The sequence below is a fragment of the Falco naumanni genome, chromosome 8 (genome assembly GCF_017639655.2).
Source record: "Falco naumanni isolate bFalNau1 chromosome 8, bFalNau1.pat, whole genome shotgun sequence".
Classification (NCBI taxonomy): Eukaryota; Metazoa; Chordata; class Aves; order Falconiformes; family Falconidae; genus Falco; species Falco naumanni.
This window is the reverse complement of record NC_054061.1, coordinates 8,620,026-8,642,161: the sequence shown is the minus strand read 5'-3', so window position 1 is coordinate 8,642,161 and position 22,136 is coordinate 8,620,026. Positions and strand designations below refer to the sequence as shown.

At 46.2% G+C, this 22,136-nt stretch overlaps 1 protein-coding gene across 2 annotated transcripts in view; it reads right to left on the bottom strand.

Annotated features, from left to right (window-relative positions):
• Nucleotides 1–22,136, bottom strand: part of SGCD (sarcoglycan delta) — a 341,209-nt gene that overhangs the window by 129,187 nt on the left and 189,886 nt on the right. Inside the window, exons 1-2 of one of the 2 annotated variants that reach the window (XM_040604642.1) lie at nt 11,437–11,549; nt 1,294–1,479 (exon numbers count right to left, since the gene is read on the bottom strand). In XM_040604642.1, the coding sequence (XP_040460576.1) occupies nt 1,294–1,479 (186 nt within the window). In that variant the 5' untranslated portion in view covers nt 11,437–11,549. Of the gene's footprint in view, nt 1–1,293; nt 1,480–11,436; nt 11,550–22,136 lie in introns of those variants that run through there. The other variant, XM_040604641.1, reaches the window with a different exon arrangement.

Here is a 22,136-nt window from a genome sequence, read left to right as displayed (position 1 = left end):
ACACCTTGACAGCATCCCGGTTAGAGAAAATGCGTGCTGCATGTTCCCCTGTCACAGCACTTTGTCTGCTGGATACAGTAAGTCTGAGATTGTTTACTCAACTTCCCATGGCCCATTAATGACATAGCGTTGGACACAGCTGTTCAGGACTTCACAAGACCAAAGCAGAGAAAGAAATGCCAGGAGACTTCAAACACGCTGCTCACATCAGAGCCTGGCTGGGAAAGTCCTTGAAAGTGGTCTAAGGGAATTTAGCATTACAGCTCTCATGAAGTAAATCCAGGATTAAAGCTTCAAACTTTCTCCCGACGACGCATATGATCCTAAAATAACTCCATCCAACCAAGATGGCACTGACTGCTTTGAAGAACAGCGGGCCGGTCATTTAACTTTCACTCTGCTTGGCTGAATTATCTTCTGAAAAACTACAACCTGCCATAAATAAAGGCTCACTAGCCCTGGAAGTGGGGTGTGCCTGGTTCATCAGGTCCTGACTTTCAGTGTGTTTGAGCAGGAGAGGTGAAGCTCACCCCGCAAAAAGGCAATCAATGGTCAGGGCGCACCTCAAGATCTCCAAAAGAGTTTGAGCAGAGTTCAAGTGATGCACAGAGCGCTCTGGGTCTAAAAGACACCATTTGCCCCAGTGCAATCCACCTCCCAACACAGTTGCCTAACATTTTTCTAGGGGCTTCTGGAAAGCTGACCCTGGCCAGGGGGTCTGGGCAGCGAGGGAGTGCTGCTGGCAGGACCGATGTGCACCAACCACAGCACAACAAAGATAAACATGCTCCATCTAAATACCACACCCAGAGAGCCAACCTGGAAATTGTGGAACCACCTCATTATGGAACAACAGGAGTTTTCCCCAAGAAAAAGGCAAATCGAGTTTCTCATCTTCCCAGTCATGAGGCAAAGCAGAAAAAGTGAAAGAGAAAGCCTCAAACCCACTCCCACACCCCGGTTCAAAATAAGCTATTTCATTAATTTTAAAACACTTTACAATTGAAAACTTGAGGAGGGTTGTGTATATTGTTTACATATATTCATATATTTATATGTAGCAGTTAGAGGGAACACGAATGGCAACACTGAGCTGATTCCTCAGCTTGGCAATGCTGCAGACATCTCCAGCAGAAAAAGATCATTGGGTCAATTTGTTCCTCCCTGTGATACTGGTTATCCAAACCAATTAAACCACCCCATCATCAAAGCTGCACCTGAATTCATGCTCAGAGGAAAGACCACCACCCCTCCCTCACCTTCCCCAGACCTTTCAGGGTAACCCCTACTTACAATTGTGAAGTTCATAACCTTCAGAATCCAGATGGTCATAGCAAGGTTCACCAGGATTAAAATCATTAGGAGCAGCACAAAGAAATAGAGGCATCTCTTCCTCCAGCCATAAATCCCCACTTTGTATACCTGGGGTCCTTCTGAGGTCTGCATGGTGTTGCGGTGTGCGTACTGTTCCTGAGGCATCTGAAATGATCACAAAGAAAGAACCACGTGCATGAAGCGGCAAGAGAAAGCTGATGATATAAACTGCTTGTGCCTGCCTGTGACTCTTAAGAGAGTTTTGTTTTTTCTTTTTCAGAGTTTACCAGCCGGGCAGCATCTCTTTCAGTATCTTGGTTCTGCATTATTTTTCTTTCTGCTTACGATATGCAGTGACATACAAAAAGAGAATTTTATCTCTTAAATGTATAAATAGATTTATAAATACAGGTAAGCACACTATCTAAAGGTATCCTATGGAGATCACTCTCGAGTGACTCTGTTCACCGTCCCAGGTTTTGCAAGGCAGGCACTCCGGGGCCTCTAAGGATCCGGAGGTGAAAATTTTGCACGTGTTTGGTAAAAGCAGTTGAGTTCAGCAGTTTGTTTTGAAGATGCAATATGACTTCTCAGAGGCTTTATTTTTTTTAAAACTAAAAATCATCTGAAATAAAATCATCCTTTCCAGCCACGGAAAAAAGCCAAAGGGGAAATGTTTGCCTTTCTCCCTTCCCACACCCCGATCTTTCTTAACTGAGTAAGCCTGAAGCACAAGGTACTCCATCTGCCACATCCCTAACAAATTATCCCCAAATATCTATGCTGGTTTAACAAGGACTCTGATACCCTGGGTTGGGCATGGCATGCTAGGACAACACCGGGGGGCAAAACTAAGGAAAGGGGGAAAGAAGAAAACCCGCTGCCGAGGGAAGCAGTGCAGCAGCATCCTCAGGACGCGCTGCTCTGCAGTCCCCCACAGCAAGCACCAGCCCCTCTCCGATCCCCCAGCACCCAGTGGGCTCCGGGCGGCCAGGTATCCAGCTGCCCCCACCGTGGGTGGAAGGAGACGGGTGCTTTTAAACAGCACCCACCCAGCTGGAGCAGCGGTCCGGCCACAGCCGCTGCCCAAGGGCTGCGTGCGCACAGGGTGTGAGCGTGCAGCTGCTCCGTGCCACGCCAAGGGAAGCGTTCACGTGCTCGCCCTTCATGGTCGGGATGTGGAAAGCCACTTCCATGGGCTTCCCCCGGGATCTGTTTCTTACATTTTCAGACTTTTTTAACGCACAGACTGAGGATATTGCATCATCTCTAATACCGCACGGTTTGCTGAATGTTTTGCATTTTAGACTTTAGACAGGTAAGAAGCCACCAAACATGTTCCTGCACTGCTGATTTAACATCTTCTACCTCTGGGTATCTGGCATCAACATTTTTATGAAGAGAATTACAAAATTCATGTAACAGGAGGAAACAATGCGAGTTCCTGTCTGTGGGAGTGTGATCCACGAGGGCAGCATGAGACAATGGGAGAAATCAGATGCTCCTTGTTAGCAGCTTATGTTTATTTACTATTGGTTTCCTGTTTTTTTCCTCACTTCCTTGCTAATAGCTTCATAGTCCAGCATCTAATCAAATATAGTGGTGGTGCAGAGCCTGTTGAAGGCCAATGCAAGGTGAGTTTCTTCATGGCATAACTTTCATTCCAGTAGCATCGCACTAGGGATGAAGTTCACACTTTATCTTTCCTGCTCCAGTGCTCCACACATTTGAGGCAAGGGCTGCCTGAAGAACCAGTTACCTTTTTCTACCTTTCACTGCTCCAAAAGACCTGTTTTATCTAACATGGTGTTGTCACCTGCAGTATAAGGGATCAGCCACCTCTCCCTTCTTCCCCAGGCCTTCACCCCTCCCCAGGCTGTAACAGTCTCATGTGCTAAATAAATCCATTCAGGCACTGAATTCTTTCCAGATCAGAGGCACGGATAGCTCTCTGGATCTGGACTTACAAAGCAAGGCCAACCCTGCATATTCAGGAAGGCTATGTTTAGCCTGGGGAGGCTGGTGTGCTGGCACCCCTGCTCCCGTCCCAACAGTGATGCTCCTCCAGAGGGTGGAGGTGCCCATCTGCCTCCTTCCCTAATGTCATCAGCAACTGTGTTAATTCCCCACACTCAAAACACACGACAGCAGCTGAAAACAGGAAGATTTTTAAAAAGAGCAACAAATGAGGCACTCCTACCCTTTTCCTCTCAGGTTTCTGAACCATCGCATTTAAAAGAATTTTTCTCCCCTATATGCTTGGGGGCTACAGTCCACCAAGGAGAAAAAGCAGGTCAGACTCATGCATGAGCAGGGTGCTGCAAAAGACACCTGCAAAAGACAGCTCTGGGCACCAGCGCTGCCCATCTGCAGGCAACTGCCGGGCCAAGCTCCCTCCTTTCCAACCACGGTGCTGCCTGTACTCGCTAAACTAAAACTAGAACACGGCGAGACTCAGCCAGCCTGTCCGCACCTCCAAGCCTGCCTGCTTTTTCCAGCTTTCTCAGCTGGTCTAAAAAAAGGATCTCGCATCACCCCAAACCATGCCTCACTTACAACCTCAGACCACCCCAGCCCCAGCTCAGGCTGCGAAGATCTGCAAAGCCAATTAGTGCAGACAGTCGTACCACGTCGGGAGAAGCCAACGGCTCATGACACACAATCCTGTTCTTAATATGGGTGGGCTCAGCCCGTTTAGCCAACGTGCATTAGAAGTACCGCACCGCAGAAAGGTGTGTCTGCACTGAAAAGCTGTTTTCATAGTGTAAGTGGGCTCACCGCAGAGCCCTCCTGCTGCTCAGGGCAGCTGGGGTATCCATCTCGATACCGCAAAATCACCCCAAGCCCAGGCAGACCCGTAGTTTATACCAAAGGGAAGGCAAGCAAGTTGGTTACAACAGATCCAACTCGGTCTGCGCCGGTATTTTTGCTCATAAGATGCCAAGTCAGCAAGTGTGGCGAGCTCTGCAGCACGGAGCGCGGCGGGGAGAGGAGCTGGGTCACCAACACACGCACATGCTTGGAGGAAAACAGGTCTGCTCACACTGCTACAACCACTCGGATCTATGCAAAGGGAAAACTTAAACAACGATAAATTACTGAGTTTCCACTACCTGGGGGAAATTATAACCGCAACTACTGTGTAGTCCAGGACTTTATTGCCTAATATTTTACCAGGGGATCCTGGAGAGCACACATTAAATGCAGCCTCTCCCTCGGAGAAAATGAATAAATTGCATTGCTAACCCTCTCAAACCATGGGGGAGGTCTGACCAATGAGAAACAATATGAAATACCAGGCTCAAAATATCTCTTTATTGCAAAACTTACTTATTCACTTTATCTCTTTCCTGCTTACTCTCCTTTTTTCTTTCTTTTTTCTTCACTTGCAGTCTGTAGGACAGAGAAGACAGCACATCCAGCTGGGGCAAAACTTTGCAGACATCAAAGAATTTACAGGAACAGAACACAACCACAAAGAACAACGTGCATCCACACAGCAGCCTGATCTTGAGAATTTCTCTTGTTCCGATAAAATATTTAGCTCACAGCTACCCTAACAGAGACAGAGCAACTAAAGTACTACAACACAAATGATGAGCATGACTTACTAATATAGCATAAATTTATAACAAGAAAGTAACATGGGAATAATAGATACCATGTCCTTTCTATACAAACTCTCACCCAGCTACATTTAAAGCTATATATGATTTCTGGCTAGCATTTCCCCCCCTGAATTGTGAATACCAAAAAAAAATGCTCGTGTCTGTAGTTCTCCAGGAAGAGAAGACAGAATGATGGACAGAGAGTGCTGAGGTGTGTTAAACAAATGAGTAGAACAAGAAGGCCTGCAAGGCAACTACACGAGGAACCAGCTATATCCGCCATCAATAATCTGCTCTGTGTGGGAGGAAAAAGTATGCTAGTCATAATTTACATTTTGGCAACTTCTCCTGAGTTAAACGTTAAAAAGAACTAAGGCACCAGAACAAAAAGTATTGCTGTAAAAGGACATCCAGTGGTCGCATTTACAAGGTACCCTCCTTTCAATTACTGAGCTAAGGGGAAAGGTGCTAGTTGCTTAATAGGATTTTTTTTTTCCTTCTTCAGGAAAATATTAGGAACAACCACCTAGTTTTGTAATAGTGGTGAAAAGACAATACGGAAACAAATATAGAAATTGGAAAGAGAAGCACTCCTTCCAAAAGTCAAATCTGAAAGTGTCTGCCTGACATGAGAGGGCTTAAAGACACACGGGCACAGCGCTGGACCACCATCAGCGCATGTACAATCCCACTTACAACACAAAAAATGCAGCATGCCAAATCTTTAGCCACAGACAACATTACCATGACTACAAAACCATAGCCTGGAACCCATGCAATTCTCCAAGGAATCCTTGTTGCTACAAAAAAAAAAAAAAAGGGTAATAAGTTTTTGCATGAGAGCTGTACAGAGTCCTTATAGACGAACACTGCAAACAGGGCCTGATACAAAATCCAGTCTGTTCAGAAAAGCTATTCATCCTTTTGCTTTAGCATACCTGAGAGATATGGTCCATGACAAGACAGATTTATTTGGTTTTTTAAGACCACTGGAAAAGTTCATGTCACCACGTCCTCTGATCTGCACGGGCTGCTCACCGAGTACTTCTTGGCAAAGAAGCTCCAGCACTTCGCTTCAGCAAAGCTGAAAGGCATCACAAATCAGAACTGGCACTGAGTTTCCAAAACTCACAGCAGACCCCAGCAAACCTTTCTTGCATGCCGCTCTCCCTTCCACCACGTCCTCTTGCCCTGGCAGAAAGCTTCTCACTCAGGGCACAGGACCCAGATGAACGATTCATCAAGCACAAGCGTTTTATATGTGTAAGGATGGATAAACACCTTGTCCTTGCAAACACCGGAGCTGTAACGTGCCCTTGCCAAGCCGGCTTTGTGGGCTCACTGAGGGCTATCAATGGGGAGGCATAACAAGAGGAATTAATAACGTTTCTGTGCCATGGGGGCCTTTTTTGATCAGCGCTTAAATGATGTACGCCTGGTAACAGAACAATTTTAAGCTGAAAGAAGATGCAGTCTGGGAAGGCAGCTTCTCTTTTATGAGCCCACTTGAAATCTGCGGCCAAAAATACCCTAGAGCTCATTGAAACCGCTCACTGCAGCACCGACCAAAAGCCCCTAAGCCCTGTGCAGCCAACGTGGCATCTCCCCTCCCTGCCTGCTTGCATGTAACCCAGGTGTAACAACTTCATCAGAAAAACAAAGAGCATCTGACCCCAGGCTAACCCGTAGCGTGGTGATGGGAACACATTTCTAGAGATGAAAGAGGGGTTCAAATTCCCTCGGGCCTTGGACCTACATCTCCCACATCTGCCTTCTCTTTGTGTCCCTATCACCAACATTCTCTTCTCTTTCTCTTTGTTTCTTGAAACAGAAACCTTTTCTTTTGGGCTGAAATGAGAAAAAAAACCACCCAAACTAAAAAAACCTTCAGAAGTGCTCTCTGCCGTATCACTGGAAGGCAATGTACTTGTATTCACTAGCTGTAAATGCTCTGCAGACTCATCCTCTTTAATTTCTCTGTCTTTTGAGCGCACACTATCCACCAGGTTCAAAAGAACAGACATTTCTGGAGCGTGACTAAGAACAAAATTTGGCACAAAGAAGAGTGTTTTGAGCAGTCTATCAACACAACTTTTTGCCTCTCCACTCCCCATAAAACCCTCTCCCCTAAGCTTGACACCCCCAGGCCGGTTAAACCACCAGTGTCATGACCCAGGATTGATTGATGGTCCCTCACACGGGCCAGACCACAGCCCCGGTCTCCATAAAAGCATCAGGCTCTGGAAAATGACTTCACACCTGCAGCTTGGCCGGCAATGGGTGAGCACTGGGGAACAGCCCAAAGGATGAAATACTTGCTGGGGCAGTTACATCTTGTAGCACTTTCCCCCAGCAGCATCTAAGCCAAGCTCTTCTACCCCAATGGCTGTGCCAGCTTGGCCTCTGTCGCGGCCACTGGTGTCCCCAAAGCTGAAATCTTCCCTCTCTGTCCCTCTGTTTCTGTCAACAGTTGTCATCCCTCCACATGGCAGCAGCTCCTCCACGACTTGGGAAGACCATCATCACTCAGTGCCCACTTGCCGGGTATCACCACAATGTGCTACATGACCAGAAAGACAAAAAGCGGAATGTTTCCTTCTTTCCTGACTAGTTTCTGTCAGTGGGGTACATCACACGGAGAGCTCTTCAAATATCTAGGCTGATTCCGGCAAACAGAAGCACATCAACAAGGTTTTTTCTTGACCTGCACACTCCATCGGTGCATGCTCTGCCTGGTCCACTATGAAACACCTCTTTTCACATCCCCACCTCCTGCCTCTTGAGGAAGCTGGATTCAGCCAGCTCAGGTAGCTGGGGAGACCCTGGGGATTCATCTCCTTGTAAAGCATTTCTAATCCAGATCCTTCAGTGCTTCAGCTTACCCCTATCTCTAACATCTTGAGAGCTCATGTAATTTCCCCAGTTGCCAGGGCTGACAGCATTTCAACAATAAACAAGCTTGAGGATAAGGACACTGCAAAAGCCTCAGTTTATAAAACAGTATTTTTGAGCAGATGGATTGAATGAAAAGCTGAATATGGAACTTCTGCTCTGCTCTGTCACTGCTCTGTATTCAAGGAACACCTACAGTAAAACTATAAACATATTACAGTTTGCCAGAACAAAACAAACTAACAGGCAGCTCCATCCCTGAATAGCATCTCTTAAACCAAAAGCGGTGTTTTATTATGATGCTGCATGAGTCTGTGAGCCATGTAATGTTACTATTGCTTCTCTTCTCCGAGAAGAGGAGAAACATGCCTGTTTTATAATTTATGAGTGTTTTTTCAACTTTTAGACTTTTTTTCTTGGTAGTTACCTTGTCTCAATATTTTTCTTTTTCAGAATTAAGGAGAAAATGGAAAGGAAAGTGAACAAGGAAGAAAAAGTTTCTGCAGGGAGCTCTCTTGCATATCAAGCTTGTCAACAAAGAACGTCTTCCACAAAATGCCCCACAATTTGTAGCGATACATTCACGCTGCACGCAAACATCATACCGACTGCTGCATTCGCACGCCGGTTCCTTTGCACCGCTCAGATGATGTGAAGCAATCATAAGCCTATGTCCATCTGTGCCAAGTTTATAAAAGCTCTTTCCCACCGGAGTGCCTCAAAGCAGGATGAACCAATATGAGAATACACTAAAATAGCCAGCAGCAGGTGTGACCACAGGAGGCTTGTGGGAACAGCAAGAGGGATATCATCCACTGAGCCTGAATCAGAAAGCAAGTTACAGGAGGTGATACTGTGCAGACTTCTGCCCCAAGACACTCTCACCCCCCCCGTACCAAGAAAAGAGATAAGGCTTCTAGGAATGTGCAAAGCAGGATTGTGATATGGATTTATAATGCTGGAATCCAACCAGCACGGCACAAATTGAGAACTGTGCGCTTGAGCATGTGCCAGGATCCAGCGCAGTCTCTGCAGTGATCCTGCTTCCACAAGTTAAAACTTGTTCTGATGCATCTTCCCTGCACCATCTTCTCTCCACACAACGTGCTTAACCATGCTTATCCATCTCATTTTGCACCCACGCGCTTGTTCTAGTTTGCTCTTGGGAAGGACCAGGAGAAGGAATACACCTATTAGGGTGTGTTAATGGGTCTCTTATCTGCATGCTTCCAAGATCAACAGACCCTCCAATTTCACTTCAGATGAGGAACATTCTGTCCACACACGCACACACTCTTCAGTCCTTTTTGGATACAAAGCAAAGCTTGAATACCCGAGCTGCAGGCGGGTCACCTTTGGCAGGGGGAGGCTCAGGAGCAGCTGCCAGAGTTAGGGAGGAAACCACCGCCTGCCTCCATCGCATCCAGCCCAGGGCATCGCAGAGAGCCTCCCCTGCCCTGCCTGGACTCAGCCACGCACGAGTGTCTCCACTGAGGTCCCGTCAAGAGCAGGTAGGGCAAAGAGCCCAGCCTGGAACATGCCATCATCCACACCGATCCCGTGCACCGCTCGTCTCACCCCGATGCAGGGCAGGAGCACCCCTAAAGCCAGGTAAGGCAGCACAGCCCTGGCTGCTTCTTGCTGTCAGACATATCCCAGTCTTTTTGTTTCTCTGGCTCTTTAACACTGATGATCGGATCTGGGAGGTGGGATGCTGCATGATCAGAGGCAGGAACTTTAATATATTTTTTTTCTTTTTTTTTTTTTTAAATAAGGTTATAACTAGTGGCGAAGAAGATAATAGTCTCACTGGGTGCCTAAATTAACAGCTGCTGAGAAAAGCAATAAACCTCCAAGTCTGCAGGGTAAGATGGCAGCCTGCAAAGGCTCAAGCAGTCCAGATCATATGAGATCTTCATTTAACACAGTATCTTCACCACAGGTGTATTTTCTACAAAGCAAACTTTGAGCTTATCAAGCCTCTTCATTTTCATCACACACCTCCCTCTTCCACTGCTCATCTCTGTCCTTCCTCTCATTCCCTTTGCCCCCATCAGCCTCCAGGAAGCTGCAGTATCTCCAGGTCTCTTGGAGGATGTCCTTCCTGCACCTCAAACCAGCAAAGGTCAAACTTGGCCCAAACCCACCTATTTCAGCAGACCACCGCTTTCACAGGAAACAACAGATACGGTGACAGGGAGAAAATGCTCCCCAACACCTTTCTTTATTCCCTTCCATCACACAGAATCTGTTTGCATCGGACCAGATAATACTCCCATTAAAGACCCACAGCCCGTGAATCCCACCCTGTCCAGGTAGGGTTCGCTGTCTGCCTGAACCTGCCGTTGTCCTTTGGAGTTGCCTCCGTACACACTTCACCAGCATCACTGGGAGAGAGCTCTGGCCCTGTCACATACCAGATCTGATGCACTTCGGTAGCAAATCTCACCTTGTCACTAAATTTTTTGGACTGCTGAGATGAACGACTGTTAGAGCCCTGCACATGCAGTCCTGCTGTATGCAGGCAAAGCAAACCGGGTCTACCCCCACGAACCAGCCAGAAAAGCTTACTGCTGTCCCACCGTATAATTTAATATCCCTCATTTATTCCTTGTTGAAAGAAAAAAACCCAAACCCAACGCCACCATAAAACACGGCTAAAAAGCACTTGCAATATATCAAATAATGTTGCTGTGAAAACCCAAGGAAGAGGAACTGGCAGAGGCAAGGAAGTTTCGGAGGCTACGTGGACCCTTCCTGACACCTCCATCGCCTTGAGGAACGTCCCATCCCCTGAGTCCCCAGCACCAGCTGGCCATATAAGGTGCTGGTATCCGTACGAAGGCAAGGGAAGCTTTAACGCTGCCACTATAGAAGGATGAGAGAGCATCGCCCAAGTCTGGCAGGCTTCTAAAGACAGAGCAAGCTTTTTATCACAAGTTATTTCTTAAGTTATTTGGGCAAAGAAACGCAAATCAGGAGAGAGGTTGCAGACAGAACAGCCCCTAAGTTATGTTGCTACTTCTAATCTGCTCTCCGTGGTTTCTGACTGTGCTGTCTGTTGCAGTTTGCTCATGCTTTATAAAATACAGGAAGAAATATGCAGAGAATCATAAGGCAGTGCTTATTACTGAATTACTACTTCTCTTCACAAGCTAGCTGTACCAGGAGTTGCCAAACAACCCCCAGACAAACATGCTTTCAGCTCAGTAAACAAGAATACAATGTACATATAAATGTATTTATTGTGACTGAATTGCATTTTTTCGTCAAAATCTCTAAGCGACACGTGGTACAGAGCCAACCTTCAAGTGGCTTCAAATTATACACATACTTATTCTCCAAAATGAGAAAGTTGGGAATGATTTGGTTACAGCGTTCACGCAGGCAGAGACGCGGCGCAGGAGTTGCTTTGCCTGCAGAATTACTACCGAAACAAAGTTAGCCAGAAACCACCACCCAGCCTCCAACTGCTCCCAACCCTTCGCAAACATGCCACAGCTTCCCATCCTTGACTTTTTTCCTCCAAACAACAGCCCGAAAGCAAGCAGCCTGTTTGCACGAGCAGAAAAGAACGGCAAATCACCCCGGCCACCCAGGGAAGGAGCAGCGCGGCTCTTACCTCTCCCCCGGCGGGCAGACGAAGACCCAGAGGGGTGCTGGAGGCTGGGTGGGAGATGCAGCACGGCGTTCAGAGCCGCACGAGGCCTGGCCTGTGCTCATGAGCTGCCCCTGTCAGATTTTCCAACAGCAGAATTGCAGCCAAGTCCCTGCCCATGCCTGAAGAATTTCCTGAACAGCATTCCCGTTCTTTTTCTAACTGCTTTGAAACCACACTGTCTGTACTTCAATAAGGCTTTGTCAGGCCAAGTTACAGCTACTGGGCTGGCTCCAGATAGCAATTGAAAACACATGTGGTTTGCATTAAAAGCCCCCTTCTCCGCACACGCATTCAGACACAGACACCCCCGCCTGCACTCAGCCCTGGAGCCTGCGTGTCTTGCCTCTGCAGCTATAAAGCTAGCCCTTTCGGTGAAAAAGAACAACGAGATTGTGTTCGTGGGGGTTTTCTTTGGGAAGAGGAAAAAAGGGATGGAAGGGATCCCGTTCCCACAGATAACACCTTGCCCCACTTCATATGTTTCGCCAGTATCAGCGGGTCACAGCGCCTAGGTTCACAGACGGCTCTGCCAAACCCCAACGAGCAAGGAAGCACAGGAATTACAATTTCAGTTCACCACTACTCTCCTCTTACCTTTGCCTCTGTCGCTTCTAAAAACTGTGAGAAAAGAAAGCATATTTTTAGCATCTCCAGACTCAGTTCAGCACATCAGAACTGTATCCTAATCTTGACACATACTCCTGTATCTGCTTATACTAAAAATAATACAACTATTTTTGAGTACTTTCATCCCTCTCTGCTTTCTAGCTTGTCCTAACCCTTAAAAATATTTTAAGCGCCTTGCATCTCCTGTTAAAGAGCATTAACACCGCTCTGGTGTTGGCTTAAGGAAAAGAAATAGAAGATATAATGTTATACCTTTAATCAGAACGGGTCCCAGTTCTTAGTATCTGTAATCATTTCCAGACAGCACCATGGGTCAAGGCAGCAAGCGTGGGCTCTGCAGCTGGAGGTGCCCCGCGCCTGGCATGTGCCTGCGGAGCTGAGCCGGAGTAGATGTGGAAATGCACATGGATGTCCCCCTTATTCCACCACGGCTAAGTCCCACCAAAGATGAAACACAGCAGCAGAGTTGTCAAGGTAACAATATAGAAAAGAGACAGTTTAAAGAGAGAGAGTTATATTTTTCCCTCTTAATGTTCCTTTTCAAAACCACGCACTCCACTTCTATAGGGTTATTCTGTTCTGTGATTTACAGAGGTGCGGTGGCCAGATGAAGTGTTTACAAGAGACAGATGCAGCTAGGGATTGGAAATAATTGAGAGCTTTATGTATGATCTGATCTCGAGCTCACCGAAGGCAGTAGGAAGCCTGTTGCCTTCCACGGGCTGTGGATTAGGTCTGTAGCAAGGACTCCTTTACCCACAGGAAGGCAAGATCTGCCTTCGCCACGCCAGCAAGGAGGTCTCACAAGACCCACGTGGGTTGTCTGTAGGGAAAGCCCGCAGCACTTCACCCATCCAACCTCTTCTGAGAGCTGCTGTGGTAACGCGGCGCGTGGCTCTCGCCTGCACCCTGCCCTGCTACCAAAATGCCCTTTACTCAACTCCTGCAAAGGGCTACGTGTGGGTCAGCAACATCACCCACGTGCCCTGGCAATGTGCGTGGGCCAGATCCCGTCAGCCTGGCTCAGTACCCCAACTGCACTGACCTCAGTGGGGATGTATGAGGAGCACGATGCTGTTTTGCAGAAGACATCACAAAAGCACCCGGTCATTCTGCCTCAGTTCTCCAGACTGTAAGCCGAGCAAAAGGCAGGCACACAAGCGGTGCACAAGACAGCCACTGGTGACAGCACCTCAGATTTATTTGCACAGCTTGTGAGGAGCCAGCTTGTGCCAGAACAGAAACCACAGACTTCTGGATCACAAATCTGGAGAACTATCGATGCAGCTAAAAGAGAGGCTCCTCAACTGGCCGCAACAGCAACAGTAATACTCTTTGGGTTGGCAACCAGCAACAGCTGAAACCAACGGCGCCTAAAACCCTCAGAGTCTTTAAGCATAAATAAATTGAAACAGAAAAATATGAACTGCAGATTCACATAATTAGATTTTCAGTTGTACAAGACAATCAGGCATCTGCAGAGCTGTTAGCAAGATGATAGCAGTCCTTGCCTTCTGTCTTAAATTTCCGCACGGCCTTTATTCAGCAAACCAGTTATGTATGGTGACAGCAGTAACTTCACTGGATCAACGTGTGTTTTGAGTTAAGCACATGCTTCAGTGCTTTGTGGTCCAGGGCTCCTTATGGCAGCCTGGCTCTGGCATGACCAACAGTCAAATCATTTGCCACATGGCAGTACGGTACTTCGAAATTATTCAGTTCTTCACGCAAATATGCAAAATCAGTGGTTTTCAAATTTTTTTCAGCGTATGGACCCCTAAATATCTGCCAAAGGTGGTACATACCCCTGTAATAATTTCAGAGAGAGATATTTCTATACACCCTACACAGAACACTTTTTTCTGTCATTTTTCACAGTTCCCTTGGGAACAGTCCACCGGCCTCCCATACGTCTGTGGACCACAGGCTGGAAACTACTGCTGGAGATAACTTAATCCCTTATTAAAAATGTAAATGATCTCTTCTGTTTATGTGCCATACTTTCTATCTTCAGAATATTTACGCAAGCTTGCAGCGTGCTGGCAGGTACAGACATGGTGGGGTGACAGCATTAATACTGCATTTTTTCCACCGGCATAATTAGTAGGCCAAGTCTATAAATATTTACATTAAATCTGTCAGGCATCACACCAACCGCACTGATAACTTCAGGGTGTCTTACTGTAAACTGCATAATGCCTAACTATTTTGTCATCAAGTAACATATAAAATGCTCCTTCAAGCTAAGCCACTTTGACTAGGTTGTTTTTATCTCTTTCTCATTTGGGCACGGGGTTTAAAGACGCTTCAAGCATCAGAACTGTGGCTCAGGGACTGTTCTATTTTTCTGTTATTGAGCTATCATTTGTATTAGTGCCAGTGCTACCAAAAATATATGAACCTTGCAAGCGTAAAACTTAAGTTGATGTCAACATAACTATCTGCGTAACTGCCATTATTTCTTAGTACCGGCATGGTTATAAGGATTAAAAAAAACGTACTAGAGCTCTTTGGGAAGATAAAAACAAATTAACCTCCCCCCTCGAAGCTCCAATATCTTTGCAGCTGGAGACTGCAACATGTAGGGACTTCCATTTTGTACAGGAGAACCACTCCAGCTGGATCCATGAATTTCTACACCAGGAAATACGTAAGACCTACAACAGGTAGGAAGGAAAGCTCCTTCTCTACCATTTATACCTGTCCTGCATTCTGGCACCCAGCATTTTCTAGAAGCAGCTAAAAGTGATTTAGTATTTACTGTTGACTTTGCAATATTCATAACTAATTCTGTTTAATTGATAATATGCATTTGCATACCAAACAAAACTTGGGCTTTTCATGGATTTCAACCTGCAGATTTCCAGGGACTCGCTCAAACATTCCCAAAACCTTTCTAAGAAAATCAGGGCAAAACACATATGGAGAAAGAATCAGCATCTAAATGCAGGTGTGTGTGCACCTGGAGCAGAGGAAGAAGTCAAAATGAAAATTCTAGTAACCGAATGAGATAATTAAGCAATCCCTTGTTAAAGCTTTCCCTCCAAATGACTTTTTTTAAAAAATCTATTACATCTCCTGAAATATCACAATGGAATAAATATAAATGCTCAAATATTTTTAAACTGAAAGAAATCCTCTGCCTAATTACTATTATTTTAAATCGCTCTCAGCCTTGGACTCTTGTAACAGGTCTCTTGTGTACATGTGTGCAAAGGGGGGAGCCAAGCTCATTTGAGCTCTGTCTCCTTAAATACAGAATTAAGGTAGCTGATGGATTGGAAAGTTAACTATTTTAGGTCAGGAACAGCAAGCTGTGGGAAGGCAGCTATTGGCATTCCTGATGGATTCACCCAGCGCTGAGCATCCAGAAAGGATGGAGAGCAATGTAAGGATAAAGGGAGGGGAGGAGGGGGTTCCCCAAATTTCTTCAGCTAATGGCAGTGGGTAGAGGAGGAATCCTTCAGTAGAGAGAGAAAATCCATCCCTGTGTGCGTACGTGTACAGGGAGTGAAGATTTGATTTGATGGTAAAGAGCAAAATCCTATTTAAGTGCTGCAGCTGCGAATGAATGAAGGCACACAGGTCATCAGGTAATCACGCAGGGCTGAGATGGGCTTGTTGGACAAGCGAAAAGGAATGGGAGAAAATGAAAAAGCACTTGTGTGTGCGTGCTCAGCCCTAAGGAGCCCGTTGCAACAGTGCCTGGCGAGCAACCGACTGTCCGTGCATGCAACCGTGCACAGGAAGAAGGAAGAAACTCACCCACTGCTCTAATTTATTTGGTAGAGAGAAATATGACTACATTTTAGTAAGAAACTGTAGATATAGCACTGGTGATGAGATGCAAGACCTTCTAATTCTCAGAAACTATAAAGACAGAGGGGAGAGCTAATGCTGCTGTGGCCCTGCTCTTGCAGACAGGCGTTCAAGGATGCTCTGAATTTCACGCAGACAAGAAACTCCAGTAACTGCAGAGGTGACCCTGAAGTGGAGGCCTTGCTTCACATGACACTGAGTTATTTAGATCTGAGTACTAAATTTTGTCCCTTCTATTCACCTGGAGTTAGCCAACAGTATGATAGCGTAAATGGACCAAGGGAAACAGCACAAACCAGTCTGGGTTTCATAGTAATTTTACAGGAGAGCTGGGGGACGGGAGGTCAGGGCAGCAGTCGGTGCTGTTTGCACAAGCAGAAAACACATCGTGAGTTCAGGTGAAGGACTGAGCTTTTACGAGAGGCCAGACCCAGACAGCTGCTGCTCAGGGTCTGGAGTTCAGAAATATCTGCATCTCTGCGACGAGACAAGGATCGAAGCAGCTAAAAAGTCATCACCAAAGGCAGAGATCTTCCACTGCATGGCCACGGGAGAGCTGTAGCAAAGGGGGTGTGGAGGATGGGAATTCAAGCATCCAGCGTGCCAAACCAGCAGCAAGCTCATGCTTAACTTTGCACAGGTTGATGCGCAACCCCTGCACTGAGAATGACATACTCATAATGGCTATTTTCTCCTTCAGGTCCAAGACCTGCAGCCCCCCCGAGCCCACCCCCCTAATCGGAAAGCTCTGTGCCGTGCTCCTTTTCCACGAAGGCTGCAGCAGCGTTTACCCGCCGGCCAAAGAGCCACAGGCAGGACCTCATCCAGCCCTCCCCCCCATCCCAACCTCTGCTTTGTAATTATTCTGATGATTTCAGCCATTTGCAGGCTCTTCTCAGAAATAATTTAAGGCCAGCAGAGCTTGTTAATAGGTAAAATGGGAAGTGTTCCTTTTCATTTCTCCAGCAACATTAATGTAATTATCCTGAATCATTCTCAAACTACGTAGGCTGCAATTTCAAGGCAATATTACTATTACAGAGCCCTGCTCTTCCAGCCAGCATGTGTCATCCTCCCCATCCAGAAGTTATTTATCAATAATTGGCAAGATCTTCATTTACAACAATACAAGCCTCTTCATTTGCAGCACGACAGGGAAGCAGGATGGGTGTCACCACGCAAAGGTGTGCCACTTCCCTGGCTTCTGCCCCCCCGGCATAAGAAATGCAAGAAAGAAAGAATAACCGTGAAGATTAATTTCATACAGATAAAAGCAAATATTCAGTTGGCCAGGCCAGTAATTGTTCTTCTATTAAAGTCTTAACAGTATCCAAATTTATTACTCTTATCTGAGCAGCCTCACCCTTCGTTCTTTCAGAAATCAGGTTCCAGGCACACAGCTGCTCACTGAGCTTCGGTTAGATACATGCCCCAGCGCAGACAAACCTTCACCTGCCTGCAATAATAATCTTCCATGGGAAAAGTTTCAGTTTCTTTGCCAGATCTATTGTGGCAGGGATTTCTGGAGTACATGGCTGTGCCTTGCTGCTCACATGTAATGCAGAGCGCGGCTGCTGGTCAAGCAGAGCTGTTCAGCGGTCTGTGCTTATCACAGGCTTTCCCTTTGCACTCCTGGCTATTTTTATTCTGTCAAAAAAGCAGCTCTGCTTGTTCTTACACTTGGATATCCTATTATACCACAAAATTTAACACCACCCAATGCACCCAAATTTGGCTCCAGAGAACAATTTTTGCAGGCAGCATATCTGTATTTTTACAAAGCAATTAGCAGGGCTCTCGCAGAACACTAACAAGGCAGACTGTCAGTCCATGGGCGGCCCTGGACATTGCCATCTGTTTTAATGAGCTGTGGTACGTCGTTCTGGACACTAAGACTTCTGCACGATCCCGTGAGCCTCCTGAGATGAGGAGCGGTGACCTTCATACATAATATCTGATCCAAAGGAGAACTCTTGCCCTCCTCTTCCCACGACATTAGCCGCTCGCCATCAGGCTAAAACCAGACATAGAACTAGATACAGAAATAGATGTAAAACTAGATATGTCTCCATCAGAGTAGCTATGGGGAAGATACGATCGTGGTGGTGAAACACTGGCACAGGTTGCCCAGAGAGGTGGTAGATGCCCCATCCCTGGGAACATTCAAGGTCAGGTTGGATGGAGCAACCACGTCTAGTTGAAGATGTCCCTGCCTGTTGCAGGGCGCTTCGGATGAGATGACCTGCGAAGGTCTCTTCTAACCCAAACTATTCTATGATTCTAAAGCCTGACATACAACATCCACTCTAGGATAAGCAGCAAGGAGGCAGCAGTTGAGGTAATCAAAATGATAAACAATCTTTGGCCAAATTTTGCAAATCCTTTCTCTCTGCTTATATTCTGCAAGAGGTGGTACGGTAGGTGCTGCTCATAAAGCAGCCCGTGACAGTATGCAGATACTGGAGACAGCAGCATAAAGAATGATTATGCTTATATATAAATGAATGCACACATGCACATATACTCACGTATTTTGAGTTTCAACAGAGAATGAGGGGGAAGGTTTAAAAAGCAAATTGATAGGAACATTAAGCTACAGTGAGATTGTGTAGAGCGTGTGAGCCAGAGGGAAGGAAAAAAGATGTAACGGCCTGAGAAATAAATGCATGTTTGTATGTCTGTAATCATGCCTGACCTTTGCCAGAGAACTCAATATGGTAGAGGCATATCTGTGAGGATATTTACTCCAAGGACTATGAAAAGGCCATTGTGCAAAAACACCAGACTCAGATTTATCTACAAAGATATACCCGAGGGCCTCTCAATCTCAACATCTCTGCTTCAGTTATTGGCAGGGTGTTGCAAAGGGTAAAAAGCCATTAATTGGGAAATCCCTTTATCGCTGTAGCCAATACCTCTCTGTTTCTGTGCTTTCCCACACCTAACCAATTTCTTGGAGCCTGGGACAGGGGTTTTCCCTGTGTGTTCAACTGCAGCCTTAAGGGCTGTGATGTCCAAGAAGGTTGATGAGACCGTCTGCACTTGGTCTGCTGTCCTCTTTTAAGTATTTATCTAATTCGGCAGCTCGTAATGCTTAGCCCTCACTGCAGTGTCAGGAGGGCTGCTGCTGCTTCCAAAGGCTCACACAAGGATGACTGTAAATATGTTTGGTCCCATAGAAGTATGGAAGAGAGAAACAGATGTCCTGTCCCTTCCTCTGCAGAGTGGAGAGTCAACACACAATTTGTTTGTTGGCACCGTCTTTTTATCCTAATAACCTTATAATCACGGTCTTGCATTACCTGTGGGCACAGTGGCTCCAGCAGCCTCCGCCAGCACTGTACTGCAGGAATCTTTAGGGCAGAAATGGAGGAACAGAATGAAGTCCCTCTGGCAATATTCATTTCCACAGGGCAGAAAACGGAGCAGCTCACTGTGCAACCCCTCCTCCAGGTCAGCACACGCACCCTGCAGTTTGGCAGCAACAGGATCTCTTTTTCATTAGTAGGACACAGAGAAAACCTGGTCTCATTCGTGTATTTTGGAGTGAAATCTCATCACCGCTGTGATTAATGGTAACATCGTTTCTGCCCTAAATTCTCCATTCTTTCAGGCTAAAAATATCCTCTTGGATTTCCTGATATTGTCCAATGAGAATCACAAAGGGAGCGAGGGCAAGGAGAGTAAAGGAGAGAGAGGTGCTTTGTGTCTTGCATCCAGGTTTACTTTTTGGGCAAAGCAGCTGTCAGGAAGGCAAGATAGCTGTTCCCTTCTAAAATGTGAGGGACTTCACCTGCCCATTTTTCTCCCAGAATGACAACCACCATTTAAGCTGTTGTTGTCTTAAAGACACCACAGTTGTAAGGCTTCGCAGAGAGCAGCACCTCAGAGATATATGTACAATTATAGTTTAACTCTATCACTCAATGGCGATTTTAAAAACACTTATTTGATTTTCTCTTCTTTTCAAGTGCCTGTGTGGCTTATTCTCATCGTTCAGATAGGTCCCGCTTTCTCAGTTTCTGTGGGTTAGAAGCATACTCAAGGTGGAACAAATTCTCCCCTCCACTACAGCAGGAAAGATGCAAAGAGAAGAATTAAATTATTTCCCCACAAAACCTGTTTTCAAATGCAAAGATGACTTTATACATATATACACACACTCACACACATATATATAAAAGGCTTGGTGTTTTTGTATCCCCCTGCCTTACAGAAGATCAGCCCTAGAGAAATCAACACAGAGCATTTACTCTCAATTGTGTGTGAAAACACGTATGTATATTTAAGTAGAGTGATATTTAAGTAATAAGTAATGTATTGCCACAGTGGGGTTAGATGTGAATTCTGCAGCAACAGCTCCTATCCAAGAAGGCCAGAGGTTAAGTGTTTCCCAACACGCTGCCCTAGCAAGCGGGCACCTGCCCCTGCACGAAGCAGCACCAGCAGCACGGCGCTGCATTCGCATTAGCACCGCTGAGCACAGCCTCCTCCCTTCACCCCCCTGCTACTCACCATCATCATCGGAGAAAATCGGGAGCAACTTAGCGTGGTGGTACAGAAGTCTCCATCCCTACTGCCACACAGAGGTTAAACCAATCTCCCTGCGAGGCAACAGCAAAGCCAGTGCATTTCTTTTAACCTAAATCACCCAGGTAGTTAGGCTTGAAAGGCGAGCGGGTGGGGGAATGCCTGTGTTTGCAGGGGATGCTGCTGGGAGCACGCTCTGGAACAGTCCCAGAGTTTTATGGGTTTATCATCCCAACGCATAAACTTTCTCCCAGTAGGGCTCTTTTTCACTTACCTGTTTTTATTATTCTACAGCTGGAACTCCACGGCAAATCTCTCAAAGGTTAACAGGCCTGTCCAGAAAGCACAAGAAACAGCCTGGCTACAGTCTATGAATTTTAATGCCGTACATTACACCAGCGTGCTATTTTTATATGGGATAGCAGTCCACAATCAGCACTATTTCAGTAACTGTGTAAGATATGACAGAGGCCAAAGAAAGGTGCAATAACAGTTGTAAGACAACCCGCCTGCAAATAATACTAGAAGACCACCATAAAGACAGAATGGGAGAGAGAGAGGAGAAATAAACTGGGGAAATTCAGAGAAATTCCAGCAAGGGCACCTCCATCTGCTAGCCTCGGAAACCAAGTAAATGTTGTTGTGCTCCAGCAGGTCAGCACGGATTTCAGACAGATGGTGATCCCCGTGTGCAATTAGTCAATCTTCCCGTGACAGGTTTCAGAAAGCCCCGCTGCTGCCTTCCTAAGAGAAATGACACCTTTATGCTTCAAGTTACAGGTTGTTGCAGGCAAAAGGACAGAAAGACACCCACACACTTCCCTTATCCACTGTACCCTCAAGCTGGCCATGTATTTTGCAACAAGGAACGCTTGCAAGGACTGAAACATCTCTCAAATAAGTGCTCTCTAAAGCAACATGTTTTAGAATCTATTTAAAAAAAAGAAAAAAAGAAGAGCTGGCTACCAGAAGACGTGTTGCATCTCTTCATTCACTGCAATGCAGCAAGCAGCAAATCTTTAAGTGATACTTAAGCCTCACACACCTCAGTAAAGGATTTCTAAGCATCTTATGATGAGGGATTGTCACTGGGGAAAGATCAGCCCCATCAGTTCTTCCGTGGTGCAGTGAACCCTGAGCATGCTTCAGCACTGGGGAAAAGGCATTTGCCACACCAGTCTTAAAAAGGTTGAGAAATCCGTGAATCCTGCGCAGGAGCAGACGAGCACATCAGCCTGTGCAATATTGGTGTAGCTTTGGTTGGGGTCCAGGACCGCGCTGTGCTGCTGAAGGTGTCACCGGAGGCTCCGGGGGCAGTGGATGCACCCAGCAGGCTGCAGCCCCCCACCCAGGGAAAGCACTGGAGCACAAGTCATATTTTAAGTACTTTCTGTAATAGATGCTTACATGAGCATTTGACATAACTCAAATTACATGCAATTCTATCCACAGACAACTCGAGTAACCCATGAATAAAATATTTCAATAAAAACCTGCTTCAGAGACTTCTTTAAATGAGCACCAGACGCCCATCAGCCTTAAGCTTTCTCCATCTTTTTATCTGCTTTCAAAACTAAGCCAAGTTGTCCATTTGATCTCCTTCCAACCGTAAAGCTGTGAAAGTAGAGACCAAACTCTCTAGCTAGAGGACACAGCACAAGGTGTGAACAATCAGTCCAGGTAAA